General features: G+C 34.0%; 1 protein-coding gene across 1 annotated transcript in view; it reads left to right on the top strand.

The window, feature by feature from the left end:
* Positions 1-243: 243 nt before the first annotated feature.
* LOC149552864 (DNA polymerase V family) overlaps positions 244-22,785 on the top strand; it is a 30,175-nt gene continuing 7,633 nt past the window's right edge. Inside the window, exons 1-2 of the mRNA XM_089788395.1 lie at positions 244-1,278; positions 14,738-14,863. Of these exons, the coding sequence (XP_089644521.1) occupies positions 487-1,278; positions 14,738-14,863 (918 nt within the window). The 5' untranslated portion in view covers positions 244-486. The remainder of the gene's footprint in view (positions 1,279-14,737; positions 14,864-22,785) is intronic.

Here is a 22,785-nt window from a genome sequence, read left to right as displayed (position 1 = left end):
CTCATAAGATCTATCAACTAATATCTCTCTTTAACAATATTAGATAATAATAAAAATGTTTATAAATGTCCTCAAAATATTCTATTTAATAAATTTAACAATACACAATTTGTAAACCAACTAGTCTACTTATAAAGTCTATAAGGTTATTGCACTCTTTTTTACATCTAAAAAAACAAAAAAAAAAAGAAGTGAACTTGGAAGCATAAAGGCGAGATACCAAACTGCCATAGGCAGCACGGAACTATAATTTTCATATTTTTTTAATGTTCTTAAAAATAGAAATACTTCCGCTGAACAACCAGACCTAAAACGCGACGTTTACTAAATGGAACCAACAAGAAGGGTTTTAAGTTCACAAACACTGTTTGATAAGATTTTCTAGGGTTTAGGGGAGGCCTCATTGGCCATCTGCTTTTAATATCCATTGCTTAAACATCTAAAAACCAGAGCTTTTCGGGCTCTCTCTTCTGGAAATCTCATACAATGGGCGGGAGCAAGAAAAGGTACTCTATGGAAGAGGCTTTAGTGAAGCAGAATGAAGATGAAGTCGCCTCTTCGTTGAGAAAACGCAAGCACCAGCACGAGAATGGAATTCCTGATTCAGAGAAGAAGAAGAAGAAGAAGAAGAAGAAACAAATTGCCGAGCTACCAAAAAATGAAGAGAATGGAGATTTAGTATTAGTGGACGAGAAAAAGAATAAGAAAAAGGATATGAAGGGGCGGGAAAATTTCATGGAAGCAGAAGGTGCAGATAGCAGTAAGAAAAAGAAGAGGACAAGTGACAAGAGAAAATGCAATGAATCAGGGCAGGATGATACAAATCTCACTGAAGGGTTTCAGCATCCAGACCCTGAAAAGAATGATGAGAAAAAACATAATATTTTAGGGCAGGATACTGCAAGCCCCAGCGATGCGGGGCCTGAAAAAATAGGAAAGAGGAAACGTCATAAAATAGAGCAGGAATCTGCAAACCTTAGTCAACATACAAACACTAATCAAAATGTACGAGTTGAGAACCAGCCGGAGTTACACATGGATGCATTCAGGGAACTCTCCTCACCCGATGTTACAGTCAGGGAATCTGCTGCTTTAAGTCTGGTGAAGGAGCTGCAGGAGATTCAGGCGGCTTATGAACAACGCGACACGAATGAGGATAGATCTGGTGCGAGGGATGTGCAGTTAGAAGCTGCTAAGGACGACTATCTTACGAATTGTTGTCCCACTTTGAGATATGCTCTACGCAGGCTCATTCGCGGGATTTCGTCATCCAGAGCAGTAAGTACTTTACCATCTTATACGATTAAAGCTTTGAGATTTTAGCAGGTGCACATATATAATTTTGGTATCAATTCCGGGCCCTGTTTCAGGGATTTTTGAGATACTTCGAAATAATTACAAGAAAAATAAAGCTGTAGGAATTTAGGGCCCGTTTGTTTCGTGGAATTAGCAAAACTGGGTTTTGATTCATATTCTGAATTTGTCAAAATCAGGTTTTGTTTTTCAAAATGGTCCCATTTGTTTCGCCAGGAAGATGAGTGAGAAGATGAAGATACATCTTCTGCGTTTGGTTCGTGAAATTGGAATTGGAATTAGACATTTTTAATGGGCAAAATTCATAATCATATGAATGCTATTATGTACATATGGGAGCATTATGTTGATCAAAACTGTCTCAAATTGGAGTACTTCCTAAAACTATAGTATCCAGTTGTTTTTAATCCCTGTAAAGTCATAGCAAACATTTTTAGAACAAGCCCATGACTTTTATCTGAATTTGCCAAACTAGCTGGTGTATCATACGAAAATGTTTGTAACTAAATAATTTGAATTATATTTTTCTCAAGTAAATATTTGCTCTCGTGAAGTGGCAAACTCATACCAGAAACATTTTCCCAAAATCAACTAAATCTGCTTTCAATCCAATTGCTCAATAATAGAAAAAGATAAAAACAAAATAGAACTCATTGAATACTGAATATCTAAAAGATAAAAACAGAACAAAATTCATTGAATGCTCTTTAGTACAGATTGATTTTGAGTGATATTCATCTCTAGAGGATTTGCTCAATACAGACCTTACAACTGATCTGAATAGACGAATCCATATCAAAGACTTCTAGTTGATTTGAATGATATTAGTCTCTAACGGAGTATTTGCTCAATACAGACCTTAAGATTGATCCCGAACTAGTGAGAAACCCATATTAAACGCATTTCCCAAACAAACTGAATCTGAGATTCATCCGATTCAAAAGACAAAAACAGAGCAAAACCTATGAGAACTAATTGACAGTAGTGTCATCGTCATCATAGATATCACCAGAATAATAGCCAAAGAAATAATGGTGGGTGAGTCCATCGAGGGGGTGGAAAAAGATAAGAATGTTGCACCATGACCATAGTGGATGAGGGTTGAAGTAGATAAAGGAACAATGGTCTCTGACGTAGATGTGTTCCCCAGCGATTGTCTTGAGCCCCTCGTTATCCCCCTTTCTTATCATCTCCACCACCATCTTATCTACCGCTGCTTCTTCTCTTCTCGCTATTTTCCCCCATTTCAGCGCAGGACGACTTGCAAGGAGTGTGGGCTGCTATTACGTCCCTTTCTCTTCTCTGGTCTCGCGACGTGAGTCTTCTGCAATCGTCCCCCTGCAGCTTCAAACTGACCTCGATGCCCCTGGACGTTGTGAGGCAGATCAACCTCCACTGCTCGGTCTGGAGCATTTGCCTGCAAATAAAACACAGTGCATGTCTATGAGCATTAAACTCGAAAGTCACCGAAGTACAAAATCACGGGACTTCAAAAATTAATACATTTTAATTTTTTTCCAATCCTCAAAAAGTAAAACTTGGAATTCATGTAACGCCCCGCCAAGGGATCCAAAAGAATTAACCTAAAGTTTCACTAAGTTTGCTAAACATTTTTATTTTTTATTTTTAAAGTAAGAAAGTATGACATACACATCAAACACATAGTAGCGGAAGCAATGACATGTAATCATCGACAAACATACATTGCAAGTTACATTTCTTAAAGATCCCAAGATGTTGGGTCACGTTTAAATTTAATTAATTCTAAGTCTAACAAATACCACATAAATATGAAAGAATAATCAGAAGTCCCATGTCCATATTATACATTTGTTCCGAATGCCTCTTGGCAAATTAATTCGGAATGCTCAATCATCCACTGTACAAGTCATAGGGTATGAAAGGCTTAAAAGAATATACATATGTAAAGATCAATATACAACATCCTCAAATCTATGATACAAAGTAAAGTAAAATATATGAAACTATTCACCATACATGATACATCCATAATGATAAAACATCTATCATAAAATCTAACCATCCATCATAATAATCCAAGAACATAGTGAAGGTAAATGTCAATCACGAAATCTCCAGCCACGGTGACCTCGGAACGGATCTCAATGGTAAGAGTAAAAGCACTACCACCCGACCGCGTGGAACCTAAATGGTCCACTCCCACCGCGCTGAGGAGATAGTCTCAAGTCCCAAATAGGATAACAAAACTTATAATCAAAAATACTCTCTAAGTCCAAGAAATCCTATAAGTATGCTAACTCAAGTGTCCCTAAAAAAAATCGACATCTAACTCCCAGAGGTACCACAAGACACGTAGGAAACCTAATATGCAAGCGGGAAAGTGTCATCGCAAAAGTCATGTAGAAGTTACCCGAGCAATCCCTTAGGAATCCCGGGTCCCTACTGATCCTGCGGCCACTAGTATCCTCTCGTACTGACGAGGCATACTATGGAATGCAAGGTCGTAACCAAGCGTTCTCTCTACCCCATCCTAGTCTGTACTAGCACTCATGGCATGGGAGAGAACATACAATTATCTTGTTAGGTTCATTTTCTCTCATTTAGTGTAAATGTTTTCACTTATTAAAAACGACTTACAATGGGTTTCTCAAGGCAGCCTCTTAGGGCTCCGACCCCCATTGCAAGCCACTTCCCGACTCTACACATAGATAACCTACCCTAGCTCATGAACTCGTAAATCAAAGAATCATAATAAAACCACCTCAGTCCTATACGAGCAACTGAAAAACATCATAAAAAGATAATCCACAAAATTACATCAGTTTTTCATGAGCAACAGATAACATCAAATAGTAATCATGTAATCACGACAGTTCTCTATCAGCAACTGAAGGCATCAATGATAAGTCACAAAATCCAATGGTTCTCTAATGAGCAACCAGAAAGTAATACAAGTATAACTGATTGAGACTCAGAAATGGTTAAGTTAGGTATTCTCAAATACATACACCTCAGCTTCACACAAGGAAACTGGAAAGCAACAACAAACAGTAACACAATCATGTCATAGAGCACTTCATCACATTACCATGGTCAGGTTAAGAAAGATCGAGACCAAATCATCATGACATCACATTCACAACCCCCGAGCCTCTGGTAACAACCTAAACTGGTCAACGCTAAACCAACCCCAAAACATTCAAAGTACAAAGACAACATCAAAGTCTCAGGGATTGGATCTGAAAGTATATTGTTTGAGTTAAGGTAAGGTTTATGTTTCAGTTTAATGTCAAATTCAAGTAACTAGGTTTTCTCAACTACCCTTTACGATTATCCCTTTCTATAATAACTTTCATTAAATCAATATCCAAATTTATAATTTAGTCAAATAAAATTCATTATTAATTAACTTAATTAAACTAATTTTTAATTAAATTAATCAATAATCATTTGATCTAATTACTTATTTTAATCTAACCATTAATTGTTAATTTATTAATATTTAAGCAAAATTATTAATAAATTAAAATTTACAAACTATGTCTATGCATTTAATATTTATTTATTAAATATTAATAAAGTTTAAACTATTATAAAATTAAATATATTAAAATTTTATTATTTAAAAATTTTAAATAAATAAAATTTGTTTTTAATAAATTAAAAAAAATTATAAAAAAAATAAAAACGAAATCAAAGTTTTTATATATATATTTTTTATTCACACAACGTTTATAGCCCGTCGGCTTGGCCGCAGGCCTGCGGTCGCAGGGCTTGCGGCGGCAGGTACTCTGTACCTGCCGTCGCAGTACCTGCGACGCAGGTACTGTCAGCCTCCGACAGTGGGGGGCGGGTACGAGGTGATTCCCTCCCCCCCACTATATATTAATATATATATATATATATTTTTTTTATATATATTTTTTTATATTTTATTTTATTTTATTTTAATATAAATAAAATAAGTTTTATTTTAAAAATTAATTTTGTTTAATTTTTAATAAAAACAATTTCTTCCAAAGGATAAATATGTAATATATATATATATATATATATATATATTTTATTTATCTAGAACTTTTCAATTTAAAAAAAATCAAAACCCCTACTAAATTAAATGTTAATTTCTAAATCAAGAAAACAAGGGTTCTAATAATTCATCCAGTCTCCATGGATACAGAAATTATTGAAGAGCAATTAATAAATTCACAATATTGAACTGTTAAAACTTTCATCACAGAGAATTTAGATCTACAAACCCCAGACACGAAGAAGACAGGAAGGGATAATTGCATATTTAATGGATAGTCAAAACACAAGACCCTACCTGATCCTGATGCTATTGTGCAATCTCCAGGAACTGTATGCGAATTCGCTCTTCTCAATAACCTTCCCCTCGAAGACTTTCTTCATATCAGCCTTCTGAAATTTGCTTCCAAAAATTGTCTCTCAAAAATTCTCGTCCAAATTCGTCTCCCTCAAAAATGAACCCCCAAAGTTGTGATAAGCAATTTCTCCTCAATTCGGGGCACTAATTGTGCGTTTACCCGAGAAGACTCTTTGCACAACTCAGTTAACTCCAATTTAACTTTTATTATCTTTTCTTATTCTTTTGCATTCAACTTTCATGCACATTAAGTTGAATTATTAAATAACTTTATTTAAAATTTCACTTGACTTCAATTCTTAATTAATTTATTACTTTAAATCTTATGTGCACTTTTAAGAAATTATAATAACATTATTAATTTTTATAATTTAATCTTTTAATTTAATTCTTAAATTTAACTCATGTTTAGATCATGCGATCTAGAATTCTTAATAAATTAATATCTTTCAACTTTTAATTTATTTTAGAACTTAATTGATAACATATTTAATTAATTTAAATAACAATAATATTTAGCATTTATTTAAAAATGAATTCCAAATATATTATTATTAAATTAAATAAATATTATCTTGTTCTAAATATATCTTGAACTTTAATCTCCAACTTTAATTCTTTTAATTAATTAATTAATTAATTAAATATAAAGGTATCATAATAATTTTTTATTAAATTAAATCATTAATTAGTCTTTTTAATTAAACTTAATTAATAGAAAAATACACCAAAGACTCATAAAGCAACATACGAAAACCCATCATAGAAAAATACATACCAAATCAAACAAAAGGGTTATAATCACAAAATTACATCATTTGATGCATTCAGAGGGTACTTAACTCAGATACTTGTCCTAATTATTAATTAGGACAATTGGCTAAAGGGTTTAGGATTTGGACTTAAGAGTTTATCTCCCCTCTCTTACCATTGAGACAGTGCGATAGGGTACGCTCATCCTGACAATTCAGAGAAGTCGATATCCGGTACCTGCAACCTGCATAAAATCCACGCATGTACAAACACAATATTCTAAGCTAAACAGACAATGGCAGGAAGTGGTGCATCGTGTAGATCCCGACTAGCAGGTGACTACGACTCCCTTCCTTAACCATATCAGAAACACCATACATAAATAAAACAACACGCACACCATACACATGCAGTATGTGGTAAGTATCCATAAGAAGCACATGAAATATTAAGCCATCTAACTAATCATCATCAATAACTGAAACCATTGAATAATCATCATACATGCATGAAATATAGAGTACCAAGTAATCTCATCATATAATAAACTGAGTGTAAACATCATCTGATAATCTCTAAAATAATAATGCTACTCATCAAGCATAAATTGGCCTAAAAGAGTTTGGCAATCATATCATAAATGTAGCTCGAAAATGTAAACTAGGGGCAGGCACTACAATTCAATTCCCAATTCCACATATATGGATGGAAGACTGGTAACCTCATTTTGGGGCAAAATTAGAATTCTGAAATTCTAATTCCGCTTTATCATTTTGGACACAAACGGCGAATTTGAAAAAATCAGGTTACCACTAACCCAATTCAGGTCCAATTCCGCAAAACAAACAGTCCCTTAGGATAATGATAAAACTAAACGTCAATAGAAAAAATCTTGCCAGTAAACACGCACTTGATTAGTCCAACAAAATGTCTTGGCACATTTTAGCAACAATTGAATTAATTTTTCATCTGGTGGACATGCAACGCTGAAAAATTAAGGTCTGTTTGAAGTAACTTAAAAAAGAATGTGGGAAGAAGTCCATTTTTGGGTCCAAGATTTTGGCCTGAAGGATGTTGAATAGTTTCCTTTTTGCTAATCTTTTTCGAGCCAAGGGGATTGGTGCAGGACAACAGTGGGATGGTATATACTCGATGAGAATGTTGTACATTGTCATCTTAGATGCCATAATAGAGGTTTATAATTTTATCAGAAATTGCACAGGTCACTGCATCTGGTTTCATTCATCAAGATGCACTACAGTCAATAATGACTGTAATTTTTTTTATTGCACCTAACATGCATTAAGGATTGAACCTGGGTCTTTGCAACCAAAGTCCATTGTTTTTACTTCTTGATCTGGTTTCAAATTATAACTTCATTTTGTTTTGAAATGCTTTAGATTGCAATTAAAATTTAGCTTGTGTGATTGAATTTGTTGTTAGGTGAAACCTTTGATATTAGAATTGCCTTCATATATGGAAGAAAAATAAATGATTGGACTTAATTAAAAACTCTTTGCAATTTTTACATCAATTCTATAAGGGCAGTAATTAGTTGTTTTTCTACATTTAATACATTCAACCCCACAAATAAAAAACAAAATGTGAATAAGCCGTTTCCTTTTGAAAACTTAAATTAGTTCATCTATTTATAATGCAAGGATAGTAGAATTGTTGATAACTTAATGGTTTCACAAGACTAAAAGTTAAGTGTGAGCTATTTTTTTATTTAAGAGATAATTTACCTTATTACACTTTTAGTCAAAGTATACGTACAGAGCCTTTCAGTGCATAACACCAAAGAGATAGCTGATCTTTTCTTTTTATATTGAGAGAATGCATAGAAAAATAACAATAGAAAAACAGTCAACAGACTGTTGATTAAGGCATGATACAAACCAAAGTAACGTGACTTGGACCCGGGGCAAGGATAACTCGACTTGTGACCCAGCTCAGACTCGCCTGTGACTCGACAAAGTGACAAAACCCTTGAAATTTAGAGATTTCTTAGGATTGAAAGAAATTCCATGCACCCATTATTGAATAAAGCTTAAAGACACAATTACTTCATGAAATAGAAGGTAATTTGATCACATACATAACATACATCGATTACATAAATACAAAGGTAATTTTTAGATGTATTATGAAAATTTTGAAAACAAAATTAAAAATCAGACGAGTCAGATGAGTCAGCTGAGTCAGCCAGCCAAGTCAGCTGAGTCAACCGAGTCGGTTGAGTCAGCCTAGTTGACCCGTCGAGTTAGGGTCATGGGTCATTTTGACCCGGCTGAGGTAACTCGATTCGCTGACTGGTGGCGAGTCTTGTTACTCTGATACAAACTGTCCATAACAACATGCCAGCAATAAAGAGTATGTGATGAGGCCACAGAGATCGATTCCCAAATTCAATAATAAAACTCTAGGTTAAGCTACTGTACAAGGGAGGTGGTGATGACACAAGGTATAAGGGCTTTTCTAGCTGCTGCTCCTGAAAATTATTATCAGCTTCAAGTGGATCTTCTTTGTTTCTGTGATAGTTATGGGCAGCAATATGTGTCAAGATTTGAACCAGAAATAGAGATAAAACAAATAGCATATAACTTAAAAAATGCAAGAACACAAGCGGTACCCTGGGAAAACCCTCCTTCTCGAGGGAAAAACCCAGCCACACCAAGAAATTAATCCCACTTTATTAAAACAAATGAATCTGAATACAATTCTCACTAGAGGCCTAGACTGCACTCCCTTAATGAACACTGTACTGATTTCTGTTGACTATAATACTGACACAGATATACTTCACCCTCAGAATGCTAAATACAAATCCAGTGCTACATCAAGCAATTTTTATGTACATGACTCTTGATAATCCACACATTGATGAAATACATATGATAATTATAAGTAACTCCTGTTATGATCATGCAAAACAAATCACGATACTCTGCTGATAGAATTTCACAATAGTGTTGACGGCACCCTGCTACAGTAATGACGTTTACAACAACACTTTAATGCTCAATGCAATCCTACAGAAACAATCTGCACATAGAGATCTCAGAATAGTTGCCCCAACAGTTTGAATGGTAATCCTTCCACTCAAAGAAGAACAGTTGTCACCCACTTTGTTTTTTGTATTTCCAGAATACATATCGCAGAGAATCAAATGTCTGCTGCTACAAGGAGATGTTAGTTACAAAATCGTCAACAGCCATGTACACATGTGACTCACCAAATATGAACTGTTACACATGCGTGATGCCTTTTTTCTGCTGACGTTGGAGATTCTTCATAGTGCTTAATGAGCATGACTTTTCATATATATAACCAGTCAGCAAGGAAGACTCTTGGCATACCAAAGGCCATGCAAGAAGAGTCTCTTCAGTGCCCAACAGCTACACACTACATATGAAACATCAAACACTGATGAAAATGATAATTTCAAATAGAAACAATCATTGCAGGTGAATTAGATAACTCCTGCAGTACCCACACACTACATATGAAACATCAAACACTGATGATAATGATAATTTCAAATAGAAAAAATCATTGCAGGTGAAGTAACTCCTGCAACAACCGAACTCTACAAATATGCTATTATGTAATCTTCTTTGCTGGTGGCCTTTTTCCATTCTTGGTTAGTTTGCATTCTCTCTGATGGCTATGGGCAGTTATATGCTTCTATGGAGAAATTTTTGAGATAACTTATCTTTTTTTTAAGGTTGCAAGAATCTAACAGAGCACCCACCATAATTTGCAATGCATTAGGTGAACTTTTTAACACTACCAATGATGCTGGTGCGACACGTCATCTGGTGCCACGTGGGCTGGGGCTACAGATAGCTAATCTTGGAAATAACTCTTGAGGATATAATTCTTTTAAGAGGGTTGCTATTTGATGAAGGTACGCTCTGATACCACTTGATGGAGGGCCACACCACCCTACCAACTCATAACCAAGAATGCAACAATATGGAAACAAGAGAGATAAAATGCTTCCCAAGAAATTTTATTATACTTGAAAATCCTTACAACACCCACAAGATGATATCATAGATATGACTTTTTCAAAAAGAAGTTTACAAATTCTTCAACATAAGAGAAATCCCAAATAAGAGTCTTCACACCAAGAGCTTCACCAAGAACTTCTATTTGAAGAGCTACACCTTTAGAGCTTTCACAACTTCCAGCTTCATACCTTGAAACTTGACTTTCCAAAGCTTTACCTTCCACAGCTTCTACTTCTCAAGCTTCATTAGAAATGCTCATATGCCTTGCTTAAATAGGCACTTACCACCCAATGCATGACTTATCCACAACCTTCTAAAATTCCTCCTACACAATATCCATAGCCTTCTACAACTTCCATAACCTTCTACAATATCCACAACTTTTTACAATATCCATAACTTTTTAGAATTCCACCAACACACCTCAATAAACGGAATGACAACCTTTTTTCTTTTTCTTTTTTAACTTTTCTATTTTATGCCACCTATGCACCTCAAAAATAGAAATTCCTCCTTTTGTTTCTTTTTCTCCTTTTTCTTTTTTTATTTATTTATTTATTTCCTCTAATTTTCGTCACTTTCTTTCTCCTCCAATTTTTTTTTTCTTTTTTTCTTTTTTATAAATAATTTTCCCATGCAAGATGCTCCTGCATTAGACTCCCCCGGTAGATAGAAAAGTTTGTCCCACACTTTGACGCCAAAAAAAAAGATCTACAACCATCTTCATCTTCACCAAAGGCTTCCACCTCAACAGGGATAAGAAAACCACCATGTAAATTTTTCACATCTGCATTACTCTATCAAACACTAGAATCTCAACCATCCAATTAGCATGTTCACCCCCAGGAACAAACTGCACATAATGCTTAATCAACAAAACTTCATTCACATCAGCAACTAGTGAATCCACACTAGCAGCAACAAACCCCACATCAGCAACAATAAACTCCATATCAGCACCAACATGGAGATCTCCATCAATACATGCCAAACCAGCAATCTCATTGCTCACAACAAGATGCTCTACAATACATAACTCACCTCCAACAACAACCGGATCATCCACGACCAAGTGCTCTGCAACATACAAGTCACCACCAACATCAACTAGATCATCCACGACCAAATGCTCTGTAGTCTCCATGTCAGACTCAACCAATTGATCATGAAAACCAACCTCTGTCCCAACATCAACAAGGTTAGGAATATCTTCAGCAACAACCTCTAGTTTCTCTGTAGGTTCTGCATCAGGCTTTAGAAACTGATCAGCAAAATCAACCTCTTCCACCTTGACCTTCTTAGCTTGATCAACCAATCTAGCATCCAACCGAGCAAACATCTTAGAAAAATTCCTCTCCACTATATCATGGATTTTCACAATCATCTTAGGGTCCAATCCTCTCAGGGCCATCTCCCAAGATCTTCGTAAACCCTCTGCAACAAATCCTTCCCATGCTCCTTGTGACAACCAAATTGTTTGCAAGTCAAATCGCAACTTGCCACCTCGCATGAACAATCAGGAACCACATCACAAGTCTAGGACTATGGATCTGCAATCCACAAGCTCTCTACGATCATGCCTCAACAAGTTCAGTCTTCCATCTCCGCATCCATCGATCAATCTGCATGTCCTCCCAAGGACTTGGTGCAAACTACCTCAGCGTCGACAATCTGTCTACACGCTCAAGAACTCTCGCTCTGATAAACTTCACCCAACCAAGGTCTTGGTACAAACTGCCTCACACTTCGGTGATCTGCTTGTACACTCAGGAACTCCTGCTCTGATACCACTTGATGAAGGTACGCTCTGATACCATTTGATGGAGGGCCACACCACCCTACCAACTCATAACCAAGAATGCAACAATATGGAGACAAGAGAGATAAAATGCTTCCCAAGAAATTTTATTATGCTTGAAAATCCTTACAACACCCACAAGATGATATCATAGATATGACTTCTTCATAAAGAAGTTTACAAATTCTTCAACATAAGAGAAATCCCAAATAAGAGTCTTCACACCAAGAGCTTCACCAAGAACTTCTGCTTGAAGAGCTACAGCTTTAGAGCTTTCACACCTTGAAGTCTTCACACCTTCCAACTTCACACTTTGAAGCTTGACTTTCCAAAGCTTTACCTTCCACAGCTTCTACTTCTCGAGCTTCATTAGAAATGCTTATATGCCTTGCTTAAATAGGCACTTATCACCCAATGCATGACTTATCCACAACCTTCTAAAATTCCTCCTACACAATATCCACAGCCTTCTACAACTTTCATAACCTTCTACAATATCCACAACTTTCTAGAATTCCACCAACACACCTCGATAAATGGAATGACAATTTTTTTTCTTTTTCTTTTTTAACTTTTCTATTTTATGCCACCTATGCACCTTGAAAATAGAAATTCCTCTTTTTTTTCTTTTTCTCCTTTTTCCTTTTTTATTTTTTATTTTTTTCCTCTAATTTTCGTCACTTTCTTTCTCCTCCAATTTTTTTTCTTTTTCTTTTTCTTTTTTATAAATAATTTTCCCATGCAAGATGCTCCTGCATCACTATTAGACTAATATTTGTGTATATTTATTTTAATGGTCAATAATGTATATGTAGATATATTATATTTGTTTCTTATTTAGTCTTTAGTGTTTTGATTGTTTCTTTAGGAAACATCAACAATGCAATTGCCTATATATGTACATTCCATTCTGATTCTTTCAATAAATACATGAATTACCATTGTTTAACATGGTATCATAGTGGTAATTAAAATTCTTTCTATAAATATATGCAATTACTATTGTTTAACACGGTATAAGAGGTGTAATCAAATTTTTGGGTAATTTATTTTTTGAGGATTTTTGTAATTTGTTTTTCATGTGGGATTCCTTCTCATTATTTGTGCCATTTTCTTGTTTAATGGGTTTGTGAGTGTGTAGAGGCCTGGAGCCATTTTTAAGCATGTCTGTCATTCTGATTGAAAGTAGTCTTTTTTGTTTGCAAGTTACACTATTTTTGGCCTTTCGACCCACATCCAAACATTTTTGGCTCGCGACACTTGTCGTTTTTCCTCTTGTTGACGAGAATTTTTCCAAAAATTGTAGAATATTGTTCTCTTCATATGTGCGTAGTCTCTTTTTTCATGTCTTTCCTGACAACGACCTATGTGTTTTCATTTCACATCTTTTTTTATTAGTGTGAATTATGTTTAAATCACACACAAAGTCTCAAAGATGGCTTGCATCCAGTTTTTTGTTGTTTTACTCACCATATTTTTGAGATAGTGAAGGACCAGCCTTTTGCTTTGATGTCCATTGTTATTAGGAACACCTACATTGTCTTCTCAACTCACAAGAGCATCTACATCCATGTCCATGGTCATGAACAGTCCTTCTGATGTTACTAGTGTTGCCATATTTTTTTTAAAAACCTTGTGCTGCTTCTAAGGACAACAATGCAAAGAATTTGGGAGGAAGAGATTGGGTTGTTATCTATGTGCTTCATATTTTCTTGCAAGGCATTTCCTTGCTAGTTCATCACAATTTTCAAGACCACCAATGAGAAGGCTACATTATTCTTGAATGTAGCAATTGTAGAGTTGTGAGGGTTGATTTACTTGTGCTAAATCAATTGGGCTCATTTGTCCCACTGTCAAGAAACTCCGTGGAACTATGAAGATTCTCAGCCATGGGACCTTTTGCCCCGTTGTTTGATACTTTATGATTATAGGCGTCCAATGTAATTTTGATACTGAAGAGGCATAAGAAAGTGCCACAAGCTAATCTATTATATAAGAATTAAAATATCAAAAAAAATAAAATATTGTGGAAATATAGAACTATTTAGAAAACAATAAAATTTTGGAACATATATGTTTGTTGGGCAGTGGGATTTAAATGAATATAATTCCTTAGGCCATGGTCCTGCAGGAGTTGAAATTTATAACTTTGGGGAACTGATGCACAATATTGGTATCAGAATTTACATCTTTACTATTCAGTTATAAAATGAAATAGAGTTCACATATCGGTATGCAGAATTTACATCTGTACTTTTCAGTTGTAAAATGAAATAGGGTTTAAATATAATATGATAGTATTTGAAATCCTTTTTGTTTGCTTTCATAGAAAATTCTGTATTTTCCAGGTGTGTGTCTGTCCGCTTAATTTGTTTCTATATTGGTTCTTTCTCATATTTTGTTATAAGAAAAATTCTAGTTTGCATATGAAGAGGGTGCATTTTAGGGATTCATTCTTATCTAATATTTGTCTTTTGATGATTTTAGTGTGCAAGGCAAGGTTTTGCGTTGGGATTTACAACATTGGTTGCTTCAATTCCATGTGTTGAACTGGACGCCTTGGTGAAGATCATTGAGGAGTTGCTGGAGGTTACTTCTTCAATGAAGGGTCAGGTCTGAGCTATACTTTACCTGCTAGAGCACCTTTTAACATTGCTGTGCAATTTTTGAAGTGACAGGGAAGTTGCAGTTGCCAACAGTAATTTACGTCAGCAGTGAATGTTTCTCTTTCAAGAATGAATTAGTGTGTGAATATTGAACAATTATGCCTGCCTTTTACCAGTGTTGGACGTTTGATATAGTCTGATTAATAACAAGATGTAGTTGATAGGTAATATATGTTCAAAATAGAGATTTTTCCATGTGTTATCTGGTTTGCTTATAGTTATTAGTCTCAATGAAAAGGAATACAAGGTTTGTCCTGGCCTTTCATATACTATTTCCCCATGCCTATACAGTTTGTTTAACAAAAATAAAATATTAAGGGAAGTGAAAGAGCTTGATTCCCCTTGTCTCTCATTCCCTTAAAATATGCTAAAGAAAGGAATGAGGGTGATGACTTCTCAACTTCCATCCTCCTGGGCACACAAAAGAAAAAAGAAAAGTTCTAATATATTATGGACAAAACTAAACATTAAAAAAGAAATCTATTAAACTTTGGTTAACATTTCTAACATTTTGTATGCAGAATAAGACAGATTATTGGAATTTAGATACAAAACAAAGCATATTTATTATACACAATGTAGTATTGTCATGTAGTATAGCTTTGCTGTCGCCTCTAACAACATTGCTACGTGGCTTCCCAGACCACATTCAAACTTTCTTGCACTCTTTGCTAACTATTAGAGAGGTGTTGATGCGATATTGATAAATCTTAGCTTGTATATATTAATTTGGCAAGGGGTATATACATAGTGAAATTGCTTATCACATAATAGATTTCTGATTGTATTCTTGAACAGCAAACTATTATTGGAGCTCACATGATCCATCTACAAGCTGATCCACACACGTGGGATAACTCAAACATTAGGAAAGTAGTAGTGGTGTTTTTAAATGCAAAGTTGAGCAGAAGGGAGGAATACTCTTTTGAGTACTGTCAAACTTGTGATTTGAAGACCTAAATCAGTGTCATTAGGAAAAGATACAACAGAAAACATTGAAGACAGTAGTGACAAAGGTAATCTATTAGCATGTGCATAAATAGTATGAACAGAGATTGTAAAGCTATAATTATAGGAAGTAGAGTCCTATTAATCTTATTTTAACAGAATGAAGAAGGCCTATGAAATAAAGCTGAAATGAAACAGATAGATATTTTTTTCCATGGAGATATTGTACATGGAATGTTGGTGCTAGTGACATGATGATGATGACAAAAGCTAAAAGTAACCACTACAGAAGTAAAGTAGAGTATTAAAGATGAATATTTATTAATTTTCACAAGGGTATAAAGAAAAGAGCTTGATAATGTAAGCTGAAAACAGTGGATGCAAGTTATGTATTATACACAGTCATAACTCAAGTAGGGAAGGTGTTTGAAACAACTTGAACAGAGTTTTGAGGCCTAAGGGATAGTTGTTTGAAACACCTTTACCACCCAAAGCATGACCCTTCTATCACTCAATATGAATAAATTGTTGAACACAAAGTGTAAGGTAACACAATAAATCAATTGATAATGGTGATATATGAAACCATGCTCATTGAAACAACACAATATTTACTGAATTGCTTGCTGCATTTACTTCATATTCAACCTTTGCAACCATCAAAGCAAATGCAAAAGCCACCAAGGAAGGGGTTTTGCCAATATTGGGGAAAGATGGTATTCTTGAAAAACTATAGAAGTATAGGGGACATGGTTCTTTCAACAGCTCAAATATCGTTATCGACAACTTATCGCCAAGGGCAACAAAAAAATGTTGGGAAAATATTGGAAATAGATCGACCACCTCTTGGGAAATGCTTTAATTTAGTTAGAACTGTATTACTTCGCAAAATTCAATGAGGATATGCATCTAATGGGTCAGTAAATGATTAAACAAACCAAACAAGCTGAGTCTAGATATTTATAAATTCAAATAGGGTACAAAATTGTAATGTCCCCACTATTAGGGTTAGTTTGGGACAAGTAATTCTTGCAAAATAATGGTTAGAATCACAACAACAACAAAACTAACTATATTACTCTACCCTCTAATTTAACGCCAATCTTAAGGACATCTCCAAGTTGGGCTTCCTAGCTCATAGCCACCTCACCGTCTTCCCAGGAGCGCACCCCTTAAGATTCTTCTTGGACGTGCATCCTCTATCCAAGGCTACTCACATATGCATATGTTGACAACATCAAAATATTCTGGCACATCGATTATTGGCCATGGTGGACAATGGAGATCTTATTATCTCCATACTCCATGCTTCGATATCGATTTTCGGCCATGGTAGACAATGAATATCTTAATATCTCACATGCTCCATGCTTCGAGTCTCATTAATGTCCATGGTGCTAACCTCAGAGGTTAACACAATATTAACCACAAGTATGATTTATTAATATAAATAAAGTCATAAACATAATTAAATAAATATAATCCATAAACCTACCTTTCTTACCTTCTTTTCTTGGTCCATGTGGCTCTATCCTTAGTCGGCCCTTCAATGAATTATTCCTTCTAGATTATCTCAACTCTATAGTTACTTTCCAAAACTCTTCATTTTCTAATTACAAAGAAAGGAAAAATAAAAAACTTTTTAATTTCTTCTTTTCCTAGAATCACAAACCTTTCATAATAAAAATCTTTTGAAAAGTCGCAACACTTCATAGTTATAATCTTTTTTGAAAAATTACAACACTTCATAACTAAAATCCTTTGGAAAAGTCCCAATACTTTATAATCAAAATATTTTTGAAGAGTCACAACTGTTCATAATTATGACCCTTTCAAAAGGTTCGCATCCTTTCAATATCATTGATACTTTTTCAGAAAGTCACTTCCTTATTTTCTTCATATTATTTTCCTCTTCCATTTTTCCTTTTTGAATTCCTCTGCTTTTCTCTTCCTTCTTTCCTCCTCTCTAAAATAAACTCTCCTCCCTTTTATATCTTAATTTTAAGGAGTCATGTCTATTTGTTAAACATCTCTTGACTTTTCATTAGATTTAGTTAATTTATATTATTCTATTTTTTATTATTTATGTACTTATTTGTGTTTATTCTATTTATTATTAAATTCAATTAGAAAGTTAACATACTTTTTACAATATTGTCTCTTGTATTTAGTTTTTTTTCTTTCTTTACTCATTGCAAATTTTTTTTGTAATGATTTAAAATATCATACTAAATATTATTTTATTAATAATATAGATTAAATAATTGCTATTTCCTTATTTTATATTTTAGTATTAGTTTTAATATAACTTTATTATTTTATTTAATAACATTGTATTAATAATTATTAAAATTCTATCTTAAATGGGGATGACCTTAATAGTGGGGACATTACAAAAATCATATCTTCATGGAATATTGATGGTTGGTAGCTATAGTTTGATTGGTTGAACTCTTCAAGCAAACTAAATATAGCAATTTCTTTGTAAGACTATGGGAAGATACACGTACAACATAAAAACAGTCTACCTCTTCCTCTTCCTCTTCCTAGCAGCTCTAGTAAAACTGTAAAAGTACTGGAGTGGTAGGGGTTCTAGCCCTAAAGTCCGTTGTTGTTGTGGTTGTGCTTGTCTCTCCTCCCTTTGCACAACTGGCTATGACTCTTCCTCTATCTTGGATGGTGATGCTGCTGAAATAGGCAATGACTCCTCATCACTTGAATCCTCCTCAATGTCCCCATCCTCCTCAATGTTGTCCAGTTTCATTGCAAATCCACCCTCCATAGCATGTCTCTCCAAATCATAGATCTCATTCTTTGTGAACAATGGAGGCTACTTCTGTGATGTCCAATCACAACAAGGGTTTATGTCATTGTGATATCCCTGTCAAAATAAGAATTACATAATAATTAACAAAAAAATAAATGACTAATATTGAAAAAAATGATATAACTATAATATTATAATCATATTATAATATCACATAATACTACATAATAATAATAATATTATAGTATGAAATTGAATCAAACGATAATTAAATATTATTATATAAAATAAAAAATATAATTCTTTTCTAATAAATAAATTAATAATAAAATATATAAATTGACCTCTATACATAATATGCATTACATATATAATAATATTAAATAATAACATTATATTAGTATTAATAATATAAAAAATTAATTAAATGAGAAGACACCTTTTCTCTTGACAATTTATATAAGAGAAATATTAACATAGAAAATGATAGAGATATTTTTTGATATGGATCTTATCAGCAAAAGTCCTAATTGAGAAATTTAAGATAAATTGAGTAATGTCCTGAGAGGGGAGATCAGAATTGGTATCAGAGCTAAATTCCTGCCAACCTGAGGGAAGTGAACAATGGCCTGCAACTAAGAGGAAAATGCTAATATAAAGAGCTGCAGAATGAAAGAGGAACACTTTGAAAGGTACTTCTTCATATTGGAAATGTGCTGTAAGAAATTTGAATATTATCAGTCTAAATTAGGATGGGCAGCAATCACAGGAGATCAGTAAGAAGATAACATTGAAATGCCATAATAGCATCATCAAAGAATATAAGATCATTACTCAAGTCTAGTGAGTGTTAAAGATCTTAGAGCAGAGAAAGAATGGATGTCAAACTCACCATAAGGAAGAATACATTATGGTCTATGATATGTGATCACCAATTACTTCCTCCTAGTCACGGGCAAAACATCAGGCATAATTTCTCCACAAGAGAACAAAGTATTTATGGCATCAAGCATGCAAAGGGTGTTAAGCCTAATAAAATTCAAAATATATCATCCCTATCAACATTTTCTAATTGATTAGCCTAGTTAGCAATTAACCCATTCTACAAAGCAGAATAGCAGTGTCTAGAAACACCTGTGCGACTCCAATTTTTGGTTGCAACGATGTTGATCAACAAGTCCTTGAATCCACAACTCAAAACTGGCATTAATCGCAGAATAGACATCACAAGTTCAAAGGGAAGAGTTTGAGGGATATCGTTGAGAAAAGAGAAATCCAACACATCTGTAATTAATAAATATCGGAAAACATTGAAGATTTAAAATACTGAGATCAATTAAATACTTATAGCCCATCTATATTGCTCAAAAATAAGATGCATACAATTAATTTTTGGGATTATATACGTGGGATTTGATTGGAAAAATCAATTGAACATTTTAAAGACTGTGCTCTATGGCATAAGGAAGATTCAATGGCCTAAGTCATGTTCATATTAGATATTACAGTAACAACAACAAAAAGATAAATGAAAAATTCAACAATTCAATCAGCGGTTATAATTATATAAGATAGGCACACAAATTAACATCGATAACATTGGAGACCCAATGACAAACTCAAACCATAAATTATACATAAATAACCAGTGAAATATATATTGACCTTGCAGTCCTAACTATCTAATATAAAGCAATTGATAACAAGACACTGATTTGTTAGTAATAAGTCCACAAATCTGCCTTTAGCATTACTGATCATGTATACTCCAATATTGGTTGTCATATGAAGGAAGAAAAAAACGATTAAAGAAAAACACATAAGAAGGAAGGCATATAATTCTACAACGGTAAGAAGGAATGCATATAAATCTCCAATGGTTATTAGTTGACAGTGACACAATTCAGACCGCGAAGGAAGATAAGGCACCAAAAAGAAAGCTTAGCATACTCCCATTCGACAATTGCCAAATAAGGAGATACAAAAATAAATCATATTAAATAGGGTGAACATGTTTGTTGATTCAACCCAATAATACATGGAATAACAAAAAACAGATATGACATATAAATAGTCTCACTTAACCATGGGAGATATAAGGAACCAAAAAATAAATGATATGACCAAAGAATAATAAATAAGAAGGCATTCAAACAAGAAGGGTGACACATTAAATGATCTGACCCCCACCCTTGCATATATTAAATGGATGATATGTTTTAACTATAAACGCCACTGTGTATGAAAGAAGGTTAGTCACGTGTATAAGGGAATAGCAAACTTGGAAGGGGCCATCACCTATATTTTGTACACCCTTAACAAGGTACAAGAAAAAGCTATTTTGGAAAGAGTTTATGAACGGGTCGAAATCATTAGTCCAGATTGCATTGGAAAGCAATTCAAAAAGCATTTAAAAGGAATTATAAAGAATTAAATATCCTTGCAACGATTTATCTATATTGGAAAGTGAACACATAGCATCCTAGAGAAATATTTCAGACATCTAACACTTTCATATCCATTATAAATAGCAAGGTAGTGCTTTTATAAGGAATATAGTTGGAGATTATAATTAAGTAAATGAAATTGAGAATAAGGATCATTATTCCTATGATATTATTATTGAGTAGAATTAATTTTTAATATTGTTATTATGGGTAATTATCAAAGTAAATTTCCAGTATTATTAATATTTGATCTATGGGAGGAAGAACATGATGTTACCAAGGAGGGGCTTGTGTAAATCCAAGCAACTGGATCTTTGTACCAAGATAGGGTAGTGGTCAACAATTTGTAGAGACTTGGACTTGTATGCTTTGAGGGAATCCATCGCAAATTTGGTGTCAACTTGGTCAATTTCTTCCATACTTGTGAGGCTGATAAGAGTTTAACAATATCCTTGCAACGATTTATCTATATTGGAAAGTGAACACATAGCATCCTAGAGAAATATTTCAGACATCTAATACTTTCATAACCATTATAAATAGCAAGGTAGTGCTTTTATAAGGAATATAGTTGGAGATTATAATTAAGTAAATGAAATTGAGAATAAGGATCATTATTCCTATGTTATTATTATTGAGTAGAATAAATTTTTAATATTGTTATTATGGGTAATTATCAAAGTAAATTTCGAATATTATCAATATTTGATCTATGGGAGGAAGAATATGATTTTACCAAGGAGGGGCTTGTGTAAATCCAAGCAACTGGATCTTTGTCCCAAGATAGGGTAGTGGTCAACAATCTGTAACCCTTAGAGACTTGGACTTGTATGCTTTGATGGATTCAAGATAGGGTAGTGGTCGACAATCTGTAACCCTTAGAGACTTGGACTTGTATGCTTTGAGGGAATCCATCGCAAATTTGGTGTCTAGTTAACTTGGATAACATCAGTTTCTTCCATACTTGTGAGGTTGATAAGAGTTCTACAAATGAACAACTAATCCTTTTAAGGAACATTATAATTAATATTAAGTTTGAGGAGAGAGAAGAGGTGTAATTAGGTAGAGGCTAGTGTAAATCCAACTAATCGGTTATTGCAAGATAGGGTAGGGGTAGCGATATGTAGGCCTTCAAGATGCAAACATGGCCTTGTAAATTTTGAGGGAACCATTAGGTTTGGTGCCTAAGCAATTGGCTTTCATCCTAAGTGTTCTTCTCAACTGGAATAATAATAAGAGTGAAACAAAACAAATATTTCACTAAATAGGCCACCTCAGGTGGATGCTTAACATCTTTGTCATTGAGGCCAAGGGGGCCAAAGGTTCTGCTTTTGAGCTTAGTATGTGATTGACTTAAGTAATTTATCATAACTCAAATTTTCTTTGGAACTTATATATACATGCATGTACTAATGATCATTATGATTACAAGATGCATATTCCAAAGCATAATGGAGTACATTTCCTAACCCTAGCTCATTGCAAATTATAAAATTGAAGATTTTAATTAAGAATGTGTGTATTATGTGTATACATTGTATATGCTTCGTGTCTTCTTGCAATCATGTGTCTACTTTGTGTCTTTATGAATTCGTGTTTATTTTGTGTGTGCTTCATGTTTTCATGCATACCTTGTATCTTCTTGCACCCAATTATATGCTTCATTTATTGGCTCTCTAAGAGAAGTTATACATAAATTTGAAAGGG

This window comes from Cupressus sempervirens, chromosome 6 (assembly GCF_028749045.1).
Source record: "Cupressus sempervirens isolate cs-2001-9-10 chromosome 6, ASM2874904v1, whole genome shotgun sequence".
NCBI lineage: Eukaryota > Viridiplantae > Streptophyta > Pinopsida > Cupressales > Cupressaceae > Cupressus > Cupressus sempervirens.
Note: the sequence above shows the minus strand (reverse complement) of the source record. Positions and strands in the feature narration are given on the sequence as shown.